At 40.3% G+C, this 19,891-nt stretch overlaps 1 protein-coding gene across 1 annotated transcript in view; it reads left to right on the top strand.

Annotated features, from left to right (window-relative positions):
* Nucleotides 1-19,891, top strand: part of si:ch211-186j3.6 (neural-cadherin) — a 434,762-nt gene that overhangs the window by 266,397 nt on the left and 148,474 nt on the right. Inside the window, exon 27 of the mRNA XM_049561145.1 lies at nucleotides 2,621-2,850. Coding sequence (XP_049417102.1) covers nucleotides 2,621-2,850 — 230 coding nt within the window. The remainder of the gene's footprint in view (nucleotides 1-2,620; nucleotides 2,851-19,891) is intronic.

Below are 19,891 nucleotides of genomic sequence, written 5' to 3'. Positions count from 1 at the left end.
GCTGATTATGAAGACATTTTTATGACGAAGGGCAGTACGTGGTAGTCCTTGGAATCAGTCCTCAAGCTGGAGGATAGGCTCATATTTTTTCAAGTCTGTCTTAAAACAACACCCACATGCCCACATGTATAATGAACAACTTTTGGTCACAGAACTTTCTTTTCCTGTCCATGTTGGCCCATAAGACATCCCTTAGTAATGTGATTTAAATATAAGCGATAAGGGCAGATTTATTGTCCTTGAGTGTTTTCCGAAGTGGTCTTTTTAGCGCAAAAAACACTTTCATGAAATCATGAGGAGGGAATTTCATGCTAACAAGACAATAACTGTTGGAGATTCCTACTTGATTTGGGTAACTGAGATGGCTGAGGCCTCATATTAGCTTTAGCTGAACTTTGGAATGCATTTTTACAGACAACAAGGGCTGTGTATTTTCTCCCCCATCTCTCACATCAGAATGACATAAGGAAGGGACCTCTTCTAGACAACCATAGAGGGGAGGAACTAGAGACAATCTTGTGATGGGATCACTCCAGCCGCAATACAGCAATCTGTATCTTAAAACAAATGTGGACCAGCGGCGTAAAGTGGAAGGGGGGCAATGGCCCTTTCCCTCTTCCTTCCCCTCTACTTCAAGTACCCTTGCTTGGACTACACCCGTCTTTATTCTTGACCTTCATTGTGACTGACTGCGTCTTGCTTAGTTACGACACAATAAGGTTGACAATTTCTGCCCACAGACATAAACACCTGGCAAAATACTCAGGTGGCTTCTGTGGTAGTTTCTGCTCACATAGGTGTCATCAGGATCACAGTTTGCCATTATGACACACACCCAGACTCACAAGGCAAAAACAAAAGCAGCTCTCATGTAGTTGTCATGGCTTACAACAATTACTGCTTCCAAAGACTATTGCAATGTAAATTTTAAATGTGAATGTGTTAGCCTGTCACTGACACAGGCCTTAGTGTAAAAGCAAATAATGAGTTGCACACACATAGGAAAGAGGGTTTTTTTTTTTAACCCTTATTTGAACAGGTAATTTCAATAAGACAAGGGGATCTTATTCTTAAGAGAGCCCTGGTAATAAAAGTGGTTTAGCATTTCATCACACATACTATGCAGGAGTTTCTTTAAAAATCAATGAATAGACTTGTACAAAAGTAATGGCCCTCAGTCATTATGACCCAGAAGTAGTGTGTGGCAATGTATTTATTGGCAGAAACCCTGCCCCCTGCCTGTATTTTCCTATTTTCCTCTCTTTTTCTTTGTGCTCAGGATGTTTATGGGTGCATAGGGCAGGTTAGGTTGAGACCTTATAAACCATAAGACCATAAGCAGCACGCATTCAAGCGGGAGCTCCAAATATCACAAATACAGTGAGGCTAAACACAAACCAGAGGGAATTTGGGTTTGGCTTGCTGTATCTTTATGACCGGACTTGGCAAACATTTCAGACCCAAAATTTGACCCAAGACCAACCATCCTTCAAACCTAAGGGTTCCACGTGCCTTGCCTTTGTTTCTTCTTCTTCTTCTTCTTCTTCTTCTCCTCCCCCTCCTCCTCCTTCTTCTTCTTCTTCTTCTTCTTCTGTTCCTCCTTCTCCCTCTTTTCCTTCTTCTTCTTCTTCTTCTTCTTCTTCTTCTTCTCCTCCCCCTCCTCCTCCTTCTTCTTCTTCTTCTTCTTCTGTTCCTCCTTCTCCCTCTTTTCCTTCTTCTCTGTTTTCTTCTCGTTTTTATTGCTGGTTGACTTGTCTACTCCAGTCCAGGCTGTCACAACCATCAGACAGGTCCGTCATTATCACGGTGGTCCCCATGTCTAAAATTCATACCTGTAGACAGCTTGTATTTTGTGTGAGCATTGATACTGCTGTAAACATGGACCCAGACCGGAGACCCAAGTCTCAGAAGGGGTAGCTCCAGGGTAAAATTGGCCTTAAGTTCTTATAATAGGCTCCAAACTGTTTTCTGGTGGTCTTTGGTCTGGTCTCAGCCATGACACATCAGACTTGTTCTTAATCTTTACAAAGTTCATTCGGTCATAGATTAATCTTAAAGCTCATCTTGTTTTTCCACCTGTTTTTATGGACATGACTAACATGCTAAGCCACTGGTGCAGGACTGTTTTTGAGAAATAAAACAGCAAGAGCAAGATTTCCCTTTTCCTTAAGAGCCTGCTGCAGAGTATGATAAGAAATTGAACCACTAATTGTCAAGAGTGTAATTACCTTTAACTGGCACAGTTAGTATTGAAATCCAACTTCCAATCACAACCTCTGCGTGTACGCGCGCACACGCGCACACACACACATGCACACACACATGCACACACACACACACACACACACACACACACACACACAGGACAACAGATATACAGTAGAGACACAAATCGACCCACCAAACAAAAGATTTTGTCCGACATCGTGAACCATTTTCAATAATTTATCATCACAGCTTCAGTCTTGAGTGTTCCGGACTATTTTTTAGTTTAGCACTTGGGCCCAGTTCGAAAATAATTGGATTTATCCTTGAGCAGGGATGGAAATAATGAGGCCACTTCTTTATACTCTACGATTCCAATCGCCTGTGTGTGTGTGTGTGTGTGTGTGTTTCCTAGACATCACAGCAAAAGAGTTCATTGAACTGAGAGGGAAGCATCGGAGCCGCTACGAGCTGCTGGTGGACTTCCTGTCTGAGATGCTTTCCGTTCCACCTGATGATGTCAACATCTTTAGCCTAATGGATGTGAAGGAGCGAATGCTGGATGTTCGCTTTGCTGTGCACGGTGGCCCCTCCTTCCTCCAGCCTGAGAAAATCCATGGTTATCTGGCCGCACACAAACAAAAGGTAGGTCACTCTTTTCTTAAGCCCTCTATCCATATCAGTACTTAAGGTAGACACAATAAATCCCCTATAGTCTGGTTGTTTTGTTGGTTGATATGCTGACTGTATTCCCATTGTATAGCTTGATTGATTGACATGCACATAGTCTACATAACATAATCTAACCAACTGCACACCAAAGAGCAAGCACACTACAGAGGCACTGAATAAGTCAAGCCACAGAGAAATCCCATATGGGACACTTGTTGGTTGCAGGCAGCCGTTCTGCCTCTGGCTGTGTTTTGGCTGAAGCCTACGTTAAATTCCAGTAAATCAAATATGTCAGTCAAAATGTGGGACATTGTCTCTGCACACAACATAGTACACAAACCCAGTGGCATCATTTATAAAACTGTTAAGAAAGAGCAGTGTGTCAAATATGTTGGACTCACCCTGCACAAGAAACTCATTTTAGAACAACTCACTTCTGACACCTGTAAATACTATGAACTATAGCTGTCATCCGTAAACTCATATCAGTTTTTATTAGATCTCACCTTGGGTTATTGCTAACTGTTACATGCTAAATGCATATTATGCTTGTGTACATGTCTTTGAGATGGACAACGAAGCATCTGTTTATCTCATTCAGCAGAAAGAAGGAAACCTGTCTCACCTGTTTTATTGGTCTCGTTAGCTTGTTATGGTGGGAAGTGCAGCAACAGTGTTCTGGGTTCCCACCTGGGTTTCCTCTTTGATCTCTCTTGCCTGAAAACAATTCTCCATTGCAGTCCTAACGAGCCAGTAGAAACAAAAACAAACATAAAACATCAAACTTATGTATTTTTCTATATACTGGTGCTCATTTGTCCTGACAACTCTCTCCATTTATTTTCCATCACTTTCCAAAGAGTTGTACATGACAGGAAAACAAGATGCCACAGCCAAATGAGCATCAAAAGTCTCCATGGATTTAGGCCATTTTCATCTACATCATGTCTCATTTAAGATTAAGTAATGCACATAGTAAAAAGCAAAGACCTTCAGCTCTTCACCTCCAAACTCATCAACTTAATGTCTTTCCAGAACTGCTCTGTAAAGGATGCTTTTATATTTTGATTGACATTTTTGCACAGTTTTGTGAGCTTTGCACCTTCTTCTGGGATAATGATGATAATGATGATGAACTGATGATATCAGTTGAAGTAGAGCAGCTTGATTGACATCTGGTACCAGGTTGGAATGTCACACTGTGTATTTTCTTTATGTTTTCACATGGGTTTGTCCAGGTTCTCTCGTATTCTCCTGTTGTCCAAAGACCTGCAGGTTAGGTAAACTGAGCATTCTAGTTTGTGTGGTGGGATAATCTACTATACACAAAAAATGCAATCTGTTAGGCATTCTTATTTATTAGCCATAAGATCTGCCATGCTGCTAGGCTGCCATGGAATTCACTTACCTATTATTGTGTGACTTGTTCCCTCCCCTTCATTGATTGCCTCACTAGTTACTTATACAGTTTCTATATGAGCTATTGAAGTCAGTAAGGACTCCAGGCAGTTTCAGCTGATTGCAGCAGCTCAGCAGCACACATTTATAGTTGCAACAATGAATAAATAAACACACATGTTGTTTTTAAGCATTTTAATTACACAGTTTATAGGCCACCATTCTCGCTGCCATTCTTGCTGTTGTTTTTCATGAAAGCTTTGCTCCCTTCATTCACCCACCCCAGTTCCACCCTTTTTAAAAAAAATTGTTTAACAGAAGATTTGTGCTACCTGAACTTGGCCCCTACGTGTTATGCTGTAATGATTTTCAAAAGTCCTGCATTTTCTTTCTTTCTTTCCTTTTTTTTTGTAGACTGTGCTTTTTGGCCTTTTGCCATTATTAGATAGTATAGCCAAAGACTTACATGAAAAGGGGTAGAGAGAGGAGACAGTATGCAGGAAAGTGCCCCAGGTCAGAATCAAACCAGGGCCGATGCTAAGGACTCCTCAGTAAATGGGCTGCATTTTCTAGGTGAACGGCTGGGATGCTCCAATATCAAGTGAGTTTTGACAGTCTACATAAGCAATGTCATTCATTTAGATCTTGATGGACAACAAAGAACCTTTTGTCTAAAAGTGTGGATACACCAAAAACATCGTACGGCATGCTGTCAACCACCAGTGTTGTGAACATTTGCACTTCACAAGAGCAATCTCAAATTTCAGTGTACTCAGATTAGAATTAACTTGTTTACATTCACACTTCACACCTTGGATTCTGAAGTGATCATTCACAAAAAAATCAGTAGAATGAAACTGAACAAAGTATTATTAATGTCTTCTTTTTTTCTTTACCTTCTTTGAAATAAAATCAAATCTTGTGATCATTATTCACTTGCAGATACTTCCAGAGACTGGTCACATGCTTGAACTCGATATGTCGTTTCAAATTTGTTGCAGATGTGGCAGAGTTTGGGATTTGTTTTTTGTTTTGTTTTTTCAGATCCTGTGGGCACAATTTGTATAAAAATGTGAGATTTTTTTCCATAGGTATCTGTACTGATTTGCTAATAAAATTCCTTCAAGTATTTATATGTAGCTTCAGCAGTAATGTGACCAGTAGCTGTGTTGTCTGAATTCTCAGTTGCACCAGCCATACCAGTGTTGTATCGAAGACTGTTTCCCCATAAACCTTAGGGTGCCGTAAAACCCAGTTCATGTGCGTGGTTAACTGTCTTGAGAGTGAACAGAGCTGACATTCACGTTCATTGTTGCAAATGGATGCACTCAGTTCACCGTCCACCAAAAACATGAATCTGCACAAATGTCAACCACTTTGGAAAGCCAAGTTTTGATGGCAGTACTCGAAGGTGGTGTAAAAAATTGTCCGAAGTGATCATCCACAGTGTAGTATATTTTTTGAAACTGCTGGTGGTGGATGCATATGTGTCATTTATATGATAACTGACTATGAACACAAGACGTAGTGCAGCAACACCACAAACCCCCAGTATTAATCAACATAGACCTATGGAAATGTAATAATTTAGACCAATGTTGCAACAGACCATTAACAAGAAGGTGATTTTCACTTATCACAGTCTTTCAGAGTCCTGTAGTTTGTCATACTGGCTCACAGTCATTGCTTTTTTGGGACACTTGAATTAAATAGAGCCATTGTTAATGTTTTTAATAAAACTAGTACCTGTTGTCAACTGGGAAAAAGGCCTGTTACATTTTTTTTTTTACACTCCAAGTCTGTATTAGTGATCTAAATATTATCAAACACCTAGAAAGCATTATGGCAAACTTTTGGATTATTTTTCAAATCAGTCAGCCAGAGAAAGGTCAACAGGAAATTCTGCTGGTGTGATGCATCTGACAATGTGAACAAGCTTAATGATATAGATGCCCCTTAAATGACTCTGCGTAGTAGCAGCTCGAGCTAACGTTAACATCAAATACTGAGAGGAAGAGCTATTTCAAATTCCCAAATCCTCGAAAATTTCAACTTTAATGGTAAAACACTTAAATAATATGCGATTTGGAGTGCTGTTTATCATCTGACAGTTGCAAGTCATTTACAGTACAGGCCAAAAGTTTGGACACACCTTCTCATTCAATGCGTTTTCTTTATTTTCATGACTATTTACATTGTAGATTCTCACTGAAGGCATCAAAACTATGAATGAACATATGTGGAGTTATGTACTTAACAAAAAAGGTGAAATAACTGAAAACATGTTTTATATTCTAGTTTCTTCAAAATAGCCACCCTTTGCTCCGATTACTGCTTTGCACACTCTTGGCATTCTCTCCATGAGCTTCAAGAGGTAGTTACCTGAAATGGTTTTCCAACAGTCTTGAAGGAGTTCCCAGAGGTGTTTAGCACTTGTTGGCCCATTTGCCTTCACTCTGCGGTCCAGCTCACCCCAAACCATCTCGATTGGGTTCAGGTCAGGTGACTGTGGAGGCCAGGTCATCTGCCGCAGCACTCCATCACTCTCCTTCTTGGTCAAATAGTCCTTACACAGCCTGGAGGTGTGTTTGGGGTCATTGTCCTGTTGAAAAATAAATGATCGTCCAACTAAACGCAAACTGGATGGGATGGCATGTCGCTGCAGGATGCTGTGGTAGCCATGCTGGTTCAGTGTGCCTTCAATTTTGAATAAATCCCCAACAGTGTCACCAGCAAAACACCCCCACACCATCACACCTCCTCCTCCATGCTTCACAGTGGGAACCAGGCATGTGGAATCCATCCGTTCACCTTTTCTGTCTCACAAAGACACGGTTGGAACCAAAGATCTCAAATTTGGACTCATCAGACCAAAGCACAGATTTCCACTGGTCTAATGTCCATTCCTTGTGTTTCTTGGCCCAAACAAATCTCTTCTGCTTGTTGCCTCTCCTTAGCAGTGGTTTCCTAGCAGCTATTTGACCATGAAGGCCTGATTCGCGCAGTCTCCTCTTAACAGTTGTTCTAGAGATGGGTCTGCTGCTAGAACTCTGTGTGGCATTCATCTGGTCTCTGATCTGAGCTGCTGTTAACTTGCGATTTCTGAGGCTGGTGACTCGGATGAACTTATCCTCAGAAGCAGAGGTGACTCTTGGTCTTCCTTTCCTGGGTCGGTCCTCATGTGTGCCAGTTTCGTTGTAGCGCTTGATTCCACTTGGGGACACATTTAAAGTTTTTGCAATTTTCCGGACTGACTGACCTTCATTTCTTAAAGTAATGATGGCCACTCGTTTTTCTTTAGTTAGCTGATTGGTTCTTGCCATAATATGAATTTTAACAGTTGTCCAATAGGACTGTCGGCTGTGTATTAACCTGACTTCTGCACAACACAACTGATGGTCCCAACCCCACTGATAAAGCAAGAAATTCCACTAATTAACCCTGATAAGGCACACCTGTGAAGTGGAAACCATTTCAGGTGACTACCTCTTGAAGCTCATGGAGAGAATGCCAAGAGTGTGCAAAGCAGTAATCAGAGCAAAGGGTGGCTATTTTGAAGAAACTAGAATATAAAACATGTTTTCAGTTATTTCACCTTTTTTGTTAAGTACATAACTCCACATATGTTCATTCATAGTTTTGATGCCTTCAGTGAGAATCTACAATGTAAATAGTCATGAAAATAAAGAAAACGCATTGAATGAGAAGGTGTGTCCAAACTTTTGGCCTGTACTGTACATTTGTCAACTGAAGCCGAACTGAAAATGACACTCAGTCAGTTTTGAGAAGAAAAGAAATCACAAAGTCTACTCTGGCGTTGGCATACGTGGACGTTGGTAGGAATATGCATGTGAAGAATGAGGAAAACAGAGTTAATGGAACACTTCTTAAGACCTTAAGCAGATCAAAGGCAGGTGCAGAATGCCCACACAATGTTTTTTTAGAGGTGCCAGCACTGGGTACGAATGGTCCCCCTCTGGGTATGGAAGCATTGTGAGAACAGCTCTCTTAACCAGCAAGCAGCTGCTTATTCTCCACCAGATTTTTGTTGAGCTATTCTAACCTGTCTAAATGAACTTGATCTTCTCTAAACAGTCTAGAGTTTAATTCAGCCACCCTACGCACAGCAGGCATGAATTCACCTAGGGGTATGATTACACCTATGTACCATTCATATATTATAGTAGCTATTTTTTTTAGTAATTCTTTATACATAGTCCTCTGATTTTGAGGCAAATCAGCAGTACAGTGAGCCTCATTCACTGGCCGATTTGGGAAGAATTCTTTTCTTAAAAGAGTTTTCAGTTTTCAACGGGGGACAAGGGGTCATCACCCCCTTGTCAGCTGTTTTATGAAGGGTGTTCGATGACTGCAACCAATGTCCAAACAGCTTGCCCCATGGTGGGAATTGTCAACTGTTATGGATGCGCTGTCTCACTCCACCTGTGAGCCTTTCGATAAGGTAGATCTAAAAGTGCTCTCTCCCCTAAGACTGGTCTTTTGTTGGAACTGCTGTCTGCTAAGATGGTTAGTGAAATTCATGCATTTTCAGTGCACCCTGACTTTCCTCAGTTTGCCATAGGAGATGCATGTGTGGTTGTGCTACTGCCTAATCTGGCCCACATACTACAGAACCCTAATTTAGTTTTTGACTTCCTTGACCTAGCAGCCTTTTCCCCCTCCTCCTTTCTCCTCTTTGGAACAAGAGCGGTTCCCTACTTTGTTCTCAGTGCGTGCATTAAACTACAGTATGCGAACAAAGCACAGGGGTTTAGAAAGACAGATCAGGTGTTTGTGTCATGGGCTTAACTTCATACTGGGAAGCCTATCACAAAACAGTGGCTTTCTCATTGGATAGTTGGGGCCATTTCTTTGGCCTACAGCAGCAAGGGGCCTCAGGCCTCAGCTGGACTAGGTGCTCACTCTACAAGGGGAATGGCAACATCCTGGGCCCTGATTAGAGGTGTATTTATCCAGGATATATGCATGGTGGCCAGCTGGGCCTCACCTTTTACCTTTGCACGGTTTTATGCATTGGATGTCACTTCGCTCCCTTTGGTGCACTGTACTAAGTGTTGGGCTTCTTTGAGGTTCTTCAGCCTAATTATTAGCAGTTAGTCTTGTAAATAAGCTTGTCTAGCAATATGAGAGCTAATATATCCCCGTAGTGAGATACCAAGTGAATATCCAAAAAAAGAGCTTTAGCTTACAAGGGTAACCATGGTACTCTGGTAACATGAGTGAAGTATATCACCAGATTGCCTTCTTTGCTTGAAGTGAGGAAGAGGTGTGCACATTTTGAATGAGCTTGTGATGCTGCATCATCACTTTTTGTAGGGAGAAAGTGTTCCTCCTCTTTATACAGTCATCACGTCTGCCAGCCTACAGGGTGAAGTTATTGTTATGTCCCCAGTCTAGAGGAACCTAGACACAACATGCTGTGACTCCCCACTCTTCCCACTACGAAGGAAAGCTAGTTACACAGTATTTCAGTATTTCAACAAAATAAGCAGTTTATTCATCCTCAGAGTGGAGCAGTGCCCAAAACAACAAACAAAATTATACTTATGGACCCCGAACTTCCCGAACAAAAAACAAATGTGAAACAGAAGACAAGTTTCTAACCTTAACTCCTACCATTCAAAGCAAGAGAGAAAAACATGGCAGTGCCAAAAAAAAAGGGCTTCTTACTCTTACTAAACAGCTTGAAAGAGTTCGATCTACAGTGCTCAAACCGAATAATACAAGAAAACTAACTAGTAACTCTAAAAAAGTAAGTGAAGAAACAGTTACTCAATTCACCTACTCTAAACTGATCAGAAAGCTTTTAGTTATCAAGTTTTACACACTAGTTAACAGAGTCAAAAGAAAATGGAACCTTTCTCTACACCAGCACTAATGTTACCAGTAAACAAGATGGCGGCACCAAATACAGGGCACACTCCCAATCATCTACATCATCATTGCTAATTTGAATCAATTTTCCATAACTTTGAGGTGCGATGGAAACACAAACCACACAGATTACCAGGAATTCTTTTACCCAGGTAAAAAAATTCCCAGTAATAAAAGTTCCTGGAAATGTTGGTGGCTATCTCTTCCCCTTTCTCTCTCTGATTCTCTCTCTCTCAAAACACATGCACGCACAAAAAGTTGGTGGTTTGCAGGTTGTGCATTTGGAGAAGTTCCTCCACTTCAGAGCTGTTGAAGCTGTTTTTTTTTTGTTTGTTTGTTTGTTTGATTTTTGAAATGTTTGGAATCCAGATATTTAGACTTTAATTTGGCCATTTCTTGACTTAGTTCTCTCAACCTTCGCCTTTTTCTTCTTCCTTCTTCTTCTTCTACTTGTACTACTTTGCACTTTTGCTTCTTCTACTTCCACATCCTCTGTTTCTGTGTGTGCACATTGTCCTGCAGTCTCTTGCCTTTTCATGGTGATTTGCGGGGCATACCTATGCTAATTAGGATCAACTGGCACTCGCTCTCAACACACCAGAACAATGAACCAAGATGCTTGTAGGACCAAACAGCAGTGTGGTTTGACTCTCTTGACATAAATTCAAATGATCATGTTTTACTCCCTGAAAAGAGGACTCAAAGCAGTGATTCCTTTAAAAAGCAAAGATACATTTGTGCTGGTGTCTGTGTTTTTGTAAATGTCAAATATTTCACCAAACCTCAGTTATTTACTGCAAAAGATTTGACACCAAATATGAAATGACTTTATGTAACTCTGTGTTGACTTTCCCAATTATTTTCTCTCTCTCTTCAAATTGTGGGGCTGTGCATAAACAGGGCTGCAGTTCCTACACATTTCCCCTGGTGTGAATGTAAAAACTGTCCAATTAAAAGCTGAGAGTCATCACTTTAACCTCATAGTTATTTTATTTCAAAACCAGTGTGCTGGAGCACAGAGTCAAACAATAGAAAATGTGTCACTGTACTCATATTGTATGACTTTGCCATATATATTTTGTCTCTGTATCTTTTATTGTCTAATTCAAGCCAGAAAAAACACAATATTAATGTTTCTCTTGTATATTAAGGGTTTTAATTACTTAATTCTCAAATCAGGGTCTGTCAACATGGGTTACATGGACTTCCAGATAACTATTTCACTTGATTGTTTCAACTTACCTGTTATTCTGCGAGCTCAGACAGCAGTCACTTTGTTTTGTGGTAGTGGTTATGTTTCTAGCTGTATTTTTAAATGCATTTAACACCTTTATTGGGGCTTTTTCTATACATGCAATTTCTGTTGCGGTTACGGACTGCAACCAAACCCTACTGTCCTATCACCATGGCAAAGCAGTCAAACACATAAGAGGCAAAATCTTACACGACCACAGCCATCTCTTTCAGCTATGCCCTCAGGGCAAAGTTTGAGAGTCCCCTGCGCAAAGAAAAACATCCATAGAAAACCATTTGTCCCTGTTGCCATAAAATATATCTTAATAAGTAAGGACAGCCACTCTTTGAAGCCAGCTTGGTACCTCAGCACACAGCACTTTATATCTATTTATTCAACCTTGATGCAGTCCTCACCATGGAGTCCCTGGTGCTTCTTTTAATGTAGCTTCTATTGTGAATTGTGTTTTTATGTGAAAGTGTTTTAATGTCTTTTTGGATATGACACGAAGTGTTTTAATATATCCTTTTAATAGCAGATTTTGCAAATGCAAACAAAAGACACATTTTGTCTTTTGCATGTGAAAAGTAAGCAATGAAGTATTTTCTTCTTTCTTGTTCTATGGTGTCTATTCCAACATGCTTCTACACATAACTTGTAACTCTTAGATTGTGTGGTTGTGATTACACAGTCATTAAGTTAAACAGTTATATTGAAAATAGGGGGACTGGCTGGATGATGAAGACCTGCGGTGATCACTTAAATCAAGGCAAACTAGCTATATTTGAACATCGTGATGGAATATGACCATCAGAGTTCCCATGTCCATGAAATTCTCGGGAAGGTCAGGTGTGGAAATGGTCTGGATGCAAAAAAATGTTTTGGAAAAATTTTGAATATACATTGCCTTGGCTATTGTTTAAAATGCGTTCACAGAAATCCCAAAACATGTCTAACGTCAAACAAAATGTGTTCTTTGTATTTCTAATTTAAAATCTAGTGCTGTGCTGTATCATGGTTGAAATGCCAGTAGTATTACGTGATATACATAGACCAGACTGGCATTGCATTGTTACCAAGGTCGCACCCCCTTTTGAACGCCAAAAAGCTGTTGTGTAGCGGGTAAATGGGTGGCTTTCATACTCAGGCACATTAGGTACTGAATATTCACTATTCACAAATATACATATTTGATTGAATCACCAGGCATTGTGATCTGAATATCTATAATATACCACCAGTGTGTTGGGTCATTGATCCACTTAAATGCCTGACGGGACATGACAGCAATTAACCTTATTTTATTCAGGTATTGTGTACGCTCAGTTTTAGGCAAGGTTGCAGAATTATTATTAGACATGTTTATAAAACAGTGTTTGTTTAACAAGAATTAAATGCATATAAACTTGTCAAATCTATAACCCAAACACACCTCACATTGTATTGACATCTGTAGGATCTGTGGTTGTCTATTCCCCAAAAGGGGTGCAGCCTTGATTGTTTTGTGAAGTACTTGCTTGCAGGGGCGTCGCACCCGTGGGGGATGGGGGTGTTTTGACACCCCCACTTTTACAGCAAGATGATTTCACCCCCCCCCCCCCCCCACACACACACACACACACACATTTTCACCCCCCCACACATTTTCCAAAGGTAAACCCGTTTGCCCACCCTGACAGTGCACCAGCATACAAAAATGGAGCGCACCTCACCCCCCCTTATGCTGCATGAAAAGGCATTGGTCAAATTGAACGGACATTCACCCAATCACAGACTGTTGCCCACGACCGGCCGCTGGCCCGCGAAATTTGAAGTTACGTCAGTCGGAGCTTTTGTCACTCACCGATGGCTGACATTGAACAACACTGACACACAACAGAGAGAAGAAGGAGGCAGAGATGCCAAAAAGGAAGAGGCAGCAGCAGAAAATTGACTTCTTTTTCAACAAGTTGTCATATAAGTGAATGCAGAGGAAACCGGCTCTCCACCGCCCCCTCAAATCAACATCATCTCTCTGTCAGCGGAGACCCTGCTCTCCCCCGCAGCCCGCACCACACCACAGAAAGGAACTTAATGGGGAAAATTGTGATCAGAAGCTTACTCTTGTGGCGATCTACGATGGGCTCAGGACAGTCTTTTCGAGAAAGTTTAGTTAAATGCAGAGGTTTTTTTTCTCTCCCAAGAACCTCATAGCCTAGGCTACAGTAAATCCACCGTGATAACTCTGCAATAGTAATTAAATATTACATTTTGTAATTAAAAACGTGTAAATTATGATACCGGACCTCCATTGTGAGGCTTGACCTTTTTTATAGACGAATTCGGCGAGCGATTTGTGTATGCCGCCATCTTGCGGCGGCGCCATTGCTGCGGTGACGTGTCAGTCATCAATTCATTATGCTGCCATTGTGAACTGACTCTCTACAGTGACAGCATCATGAATAGCTGGATTGATGATGTTAGACAGTGGCCTCCGGTAACTGATGAAGGTATCTTAAATGAGTACCGATATTAATTTAGAAATTAATCATTTGTTTGAGCGATAAGCAGGAAAGATTAGAGTAATAGGGAGATAACAGACTGTATCATTAAACACTGTGTAGTATAACGTTAGCATATGTTACGTGTGCTGACGTTAGCAAGCTAGCAGCGTGACATTTAATCATTATGGACAGGCTACGTGACCATCACATCATATTGAAGGCGATCAATATTGATTGCCTTCAATATGATGTGATGGTCGTCTAAAAGGTGGTGTAAAATTTGCCCGACCCATCTGGAGCTCAGGTAATTTTGACCCTTAATCAGAGGGTGTGTTTTGTTTTAGGTATTCAAGAATATTTTATTGATCGCCTGGCCTCCGATGACCAGAAAAACGGCAATTACAGGTCTCTGCCGTGGCTCGCCGAATTCGTCTATAAACAGTCTATGGGCTTGACGTAAACAATGACGACTTCTGGTCAGTCTCTCGGCCAATCAGATGCTACTATTTCTTCTTCTTTTGTTTTTTGACGGTAGCATCCAATCAGGAGAAGCCAAAGATCAACTTGAGGCAAGATAGTTTTCTGCCAGAATTGAAAAGAAAGGAATAGCCTAATAATCCTCCATGATAAAGATAAATTGATAACTGTTGATATGTGTGCTTTTTAAAAATAAAATTCTGTGAAATTCAATTCCCGGTTAATTTTTTAAATTTTTTGCTTTTGTTTTTGTAGTCATATAACTTTTAATCCATTCATGTGACACCATTAAATGATGTCACATGAATGATTTCCAGGTTGACCTGAAAAAGAAAGATATTCATTACTTGACTGTACTTGAAAGGGTTGAGATTACACATATTGTACATTAATACAGAGAGAGATTATATGAGACCACTTATTAGTTCTGTAAATATTGACTATAGTATGAAATGTGATTGTTAGGTTTAAATTAATTTGATAATTTGGCCATCTAATAAAGATAAATGTTATGTTGTTGGTTGTTAAAACCAGGCACAGGTCACCGCACTCACGACCAAGCCAAGGTGCCAGAAAACCACTTGTGAAATAGTGTGAAAAAGAGGATCTGCACACTTGGATCAATGCAAGAATCTTTAATTCACCAAGCTTTCGGTACGAGGACCTTCGTCAGGGTAACAGTCTGCACTTGAGAACAAAGAACAGTCTTATGTGGTTGATCAAGGCGGTCAGCAACACCTGTGCTGTGCCACTCCTGCTTAGATGGGAGATGTAGTTCAAAAGCAGGGTGTGTAGTCCTCTCTGCACAGCAATAGATTTCGAGTACAGGAAACACTCCACAAGAACCATGCGCAGATAAATAGACAATAGAGAAAAAACAGAGAAAAAAAAATATACATGTATACACAGTATAACAAATAGAAGACTGAATCTATGCATACCCCTAAATAAAGCGTTGGGAGTGGAGTGTTTCCTGTACTCGAAATCTATTGCTGTGCAGAGAGGACTACACACTCTGCTTTTGAACTACATCTCCCATCTAAGCGGGAGTGGCACAGCACAGGTGTTGCTGATCGCCTTGATCAACCACATAAGACTGTTCTTTTTCTCAGGTGCAGACTGTTACCCTGACGAAGGTCCTCAGACCGAAAACTTAGGCTTCATGCCCAGCTCCACTACTTCCTGAACTTAAACCAGCTCCTTTATTTCCTGTCTTACATTATTGGACAAACTGATTAATCCAGGTGTGTCTGACCTCAGTACTAGTCACAACAATGGTCAGACACACCTGGATTAATCAGTTTGTTAGTCTTGTCTCAGTTCTCAGGTAGCCTACATTGATAACAGATTAAATTTGTTTTAATAAATATGCATGTTCATAATGAATGACTCTCAGTTCATAATGACCAACTCTATGTTGGAAGAACCTCTGAATACTGTCTGGGAGCATTAATTTTGGAGAGGGAAACAGCCAAAGGCAGGCAGGATGTGGTGCTCATGTGCCACCCCTGGAACACCCCCACATTTAAAATCACTGCTCCACCCCTGCCTGCTTGTGCTGGTCTGGTCTAGGTCTATTGGCACATCCAGCTAGCTGGCAGCAGGAATGTCCAAAGAGTGAGTAAAGTTTGCAAGCACTAGCAGTTTTGTTTGGGAAGTGCTTGTTTAATATTGTTTGGCAACACCCATTTTAAACTACTCAAATTAGGTAATTCAAATATCAGATAAAATACTATAAAAGTTATATAAAAGTTTTGATTCATTGATGAAAAATGTTGAAACCCTGAACCATGATAACTTGCATTGTAATAGGTTGTTTTTTTTTTTTTTTGTTTTTTTTTTACTTGAAATATGTCACAGTGAAACAAAAATACCCAAATGTACAATTTCGGATGGCAGATGTCTCCATCTTGAAATCTAGAAAGTCGTCTTGTTTCTTTCGAGACATTACTACTACTAATGTGGTTTATGAAAAAAGAAAGAGAGATCCCACTGCTACCTTGTCTAAAAACCTTAAGCCTTAAATAGTATTTCTAATTGATGGCTTATTCATATGCCAAATCTCTCTCCCCTTCTTCCCAAAAGACCAACTCAGATTGCTAAAGACACAGCTTGTATAGTTTGTCTGAACGGACCGCCTGTGGTGAACATTTTTGACTTCTTTTTAATGTCAGTAATATATACTGGTCTCCACAGATCATCCTTCACCTAGAATAAGCAGTCAAACCATTTCTGTTATTTAGGACACAGGGAAATGAGGCCTGATTTAGGCCATTGTCTTGGACAGTTTTTTTCTGGGCCAACCCAGGGAAAAAAAAGAAACCTGTAATTTCTACTTTATTCATAGTCCATGAGTGTGGAACATCCTTTTAAATCCAACCCAATTTGACTCTAACAGAAATGCACAGTGTGGATTATGCCTGTAATACTTTGGCTGTTGCAGTCATGGGAAGGAGGAAAAAAAACTCCATCAGAATGTGTCTGTCAAACGAGAAAGTGTAAAATTAGATCTTCCTATATTTTGTCATACATTGTGATAATAAATTACATTTCACCCACTAAAGAGGGCACGCAAAGCAAAATTGAAAATATAAAAAAGCATATCATTATACAGAAAAAAACAAATGATTCATTTCATCACACTGCTGCTCTCTGGCCGCTGGCTCCAGTCAGACCTCATTTCACGTTTCAAAAGTCTGAATGGGAGCAGGAGACCTGTGTGTTTGTGTGTGTGTGTGTGTGTGTGTGTGTGTGTCTGTCTGTCTGTCTGTGTGTATCTATGTGTGTGTGTGTGTGTGTGTATATGAGTCTGAGAGAGAGAAAACCATAGAAAGTTGAATTGTATGCATTTCAGCAGCAGGGAGAGAAAAAGAGAGAGCTGACCTGGAGCCCTCAGAGGGAATGATGAGCCAGTCTGTATTTGCATGTGTATGTCTGTAAGGGGGGAAACAGTGCAAGTCCAGAGTTAAGTCATGGCCATGGTGGTCAGTTCAGGTCAATCACTACACTTGACCCTTTGCCTCTTTTTTAGCCTCTTTCCCGGGTGCCCTCTCTTTGTCTTTATGTGACCATTGTCGAGGAAGAAAGGAGGCAAAAGATAAGGAGAGATTTAGACAAGATGTAGAGAAAAGCATGCAAGTGCATGATTAAGTTTTAAGGATGAGAATAGCATGGCCACAGAGAGAAGCAGAGAGAGAGAGAGAAAGATGTGTAAGCGTAGAGGTTGCCTTGGCTTTCAGGTGTGATTTGTGAGGAGAGCGCCCAGCGTTTCATCTGAATTCAGCCAGGTTCTCCGGAGAAGACATTGATCAGAATGAGATGTGAAGCGTGGCGATGGAGAGGATGAACGAGAGCTGGAGAGATAGAGGAGGAAGGGGAAGGAGGAGGGGTGGAATGAGGGGGGAGGGGTGCAGGAGATGAAGCAGCGCTTATTATTAATGTTCTCAATTCTCCAGTAATGCCTCAGAAGTAGGAGATTTAAAAAAAAATCTTTATTCCCTATGTCTCTCTATTTCTCCCTGCTCTCCCTCAATAATGGAAGTTATCCCTCAGTGTTTTCAATCCAGCGTGCTCCACTTGACTTTTAATGACACTACATTGGTTTTCGACTTTTTAAAAATCATTGGTATGGTTCCCAGATACCGAGGTTCATCTTGTTAATGTAGCCCTAAGGGCAGTGGGAGAGGATTGTGAAAGCTTCTCAGTGCACTGGAACAATAGTCCAAGGAACAATACGTCCCTCTGATCCTTTGTTGCTTGCTATACACATTGCTCCGCTTTTAAAAGATCCAATGTATGGCTCTCTGTACATTTCCTCAACATTTGAAAGACTATGCACAAAAGATGGGCAATGTTGAATCATTTTCAACCATATAGGCTTTGGGGGTTAAGAGACTCCAGGGTGGGATAAAGTGTTTTCTAGAAAAAGTCATGTAGATGGACTATTGAGCAAGGAAATATAATAATATAATAATCTCAAAATATAATCAGCCTTACTATGGAGAAATGACACAATACTGAGCACATCCTAACCTGAAAAGAAGCACAAGAAAAAGTTGTAGCCATTACCATGAATAAGAAATAAAGAATGAGGGAAAAACAACTGTGTTCTTCTGTCAGTAATCTAGAATGTCTTACTGACATACCAAACAAACAAGAAATGATCAATAGATTTAATGAAGCCCCCCTTTGGGATGTAATTAATAAGCCCAGTTTTGTTGTTGTTCTGTATATATGATTGAGTGTGGGTCTTGCAAACAAAAATCAAAAGTTATTTTCAGCTGACTCTGTGAACTGTCCTCCTACTGCTTTTTAACCATGTGACACAGCATGATGCTGACTTCACCATAGTCCCCCTTAACCCCTACATGTCTCCCTCCTGTCTGTACTCCCTGCATCTCCTACCCCCCACAATCATACCTCCCTACACATCTTCACTTCGCTACCTTCCTCTCCAACTGTAGACATTTCTAAACTGCATAAGTGTGTCTCACTGGCTTTTAATGTCAAGGATTTGAAGGATCTATTATCCTGTGCTTGGAAGGAGGCTACACAGAACTTGACCTACATTGAGGAGAGAAAATATTGACATAAGCCATCTTTAAGATAAATAAATAAATCAATTGATCAGTTAAAATAGATTCCAATGCTAATATGTATTCATGAAATTAAAAAAGACAAACATCCAAAGAAACTTCTTCTGCAGTGTAGACTCTCTAGACATTACATTGTGATGGTGTCATGGATTCAAAATTACTTTTCTTGGCTCAAGGGAAGTTTTACAAATTTAAAACCACCATGGATGATCATAATTGACATTCTAAGCGGTGGCCCTGTATACAGTTCTTTAATGTACTTGTGACTATGACACACTTATAATTTTTTTAAGATACTGCATTAAAATCTATCCCCAACCATGCCACCTCTGCTGGCCTTCAGTGTATATCCTGACCTTATAATGCCTAAATGGTACACTTTAAACATCAGATACCATCTTGTTCTATCAAAGTGACATACTGTCTTTTAATGTTTGTGGTCAGACGTGCAAGTTAAAACATATTGATGCATTTGTACAAAACTACAATGTGAATTCTTTATGTAAAGGCTAGCATTATTTTCTTTTTTTATTATTTCAACCATCCCCCCCCCCAAAAAAATTTAAAGACAGCCAAAATGACTTGAAGATGCTTACTTTACTGGCTTTATCCATGTTGATGGAGGAGTATGTCATCAAATGCAATTGCATGTCTCTTTTACGTGTGGATAACATTGAACTCACAAGGCTTGTTAGGAAGACAAATTTGTTGCGGGATCCGGTCTTTTCATAGGATTTTTTCTGAATGACAAAAGATAAAGGATAAAGGTTTTTTAAAAGCCAAATACTGATGTTCCATACACACAGAAATCTAATTTGTCTATTTATTTTATTTTTATTTTTTGGGCAAAAATGAAATAGCCTTGCATAACATTTTCTCCTTCATTCAAGTGCAAGACACCGTGGGTCATACCTCGATTATATATTTTTATG

Source organism: Epinephelus fuscoguttatus, linkage group LG2 (genome assembly GCF_011397635.1).
Source record: "Epinephelus fuscoguttatus linkage group LG2, E.fuscoguttatus.final_Chr_v1".
NCBI lineage: Eukaryota > Metazoa > Chordata > Actinopteri > Perciformes > Serranidae > Epinephelus > Epinephelus fuscoguttatus.
This window is presented reverse-complemented; position numbering and strand designations above follow the sequence as displayed.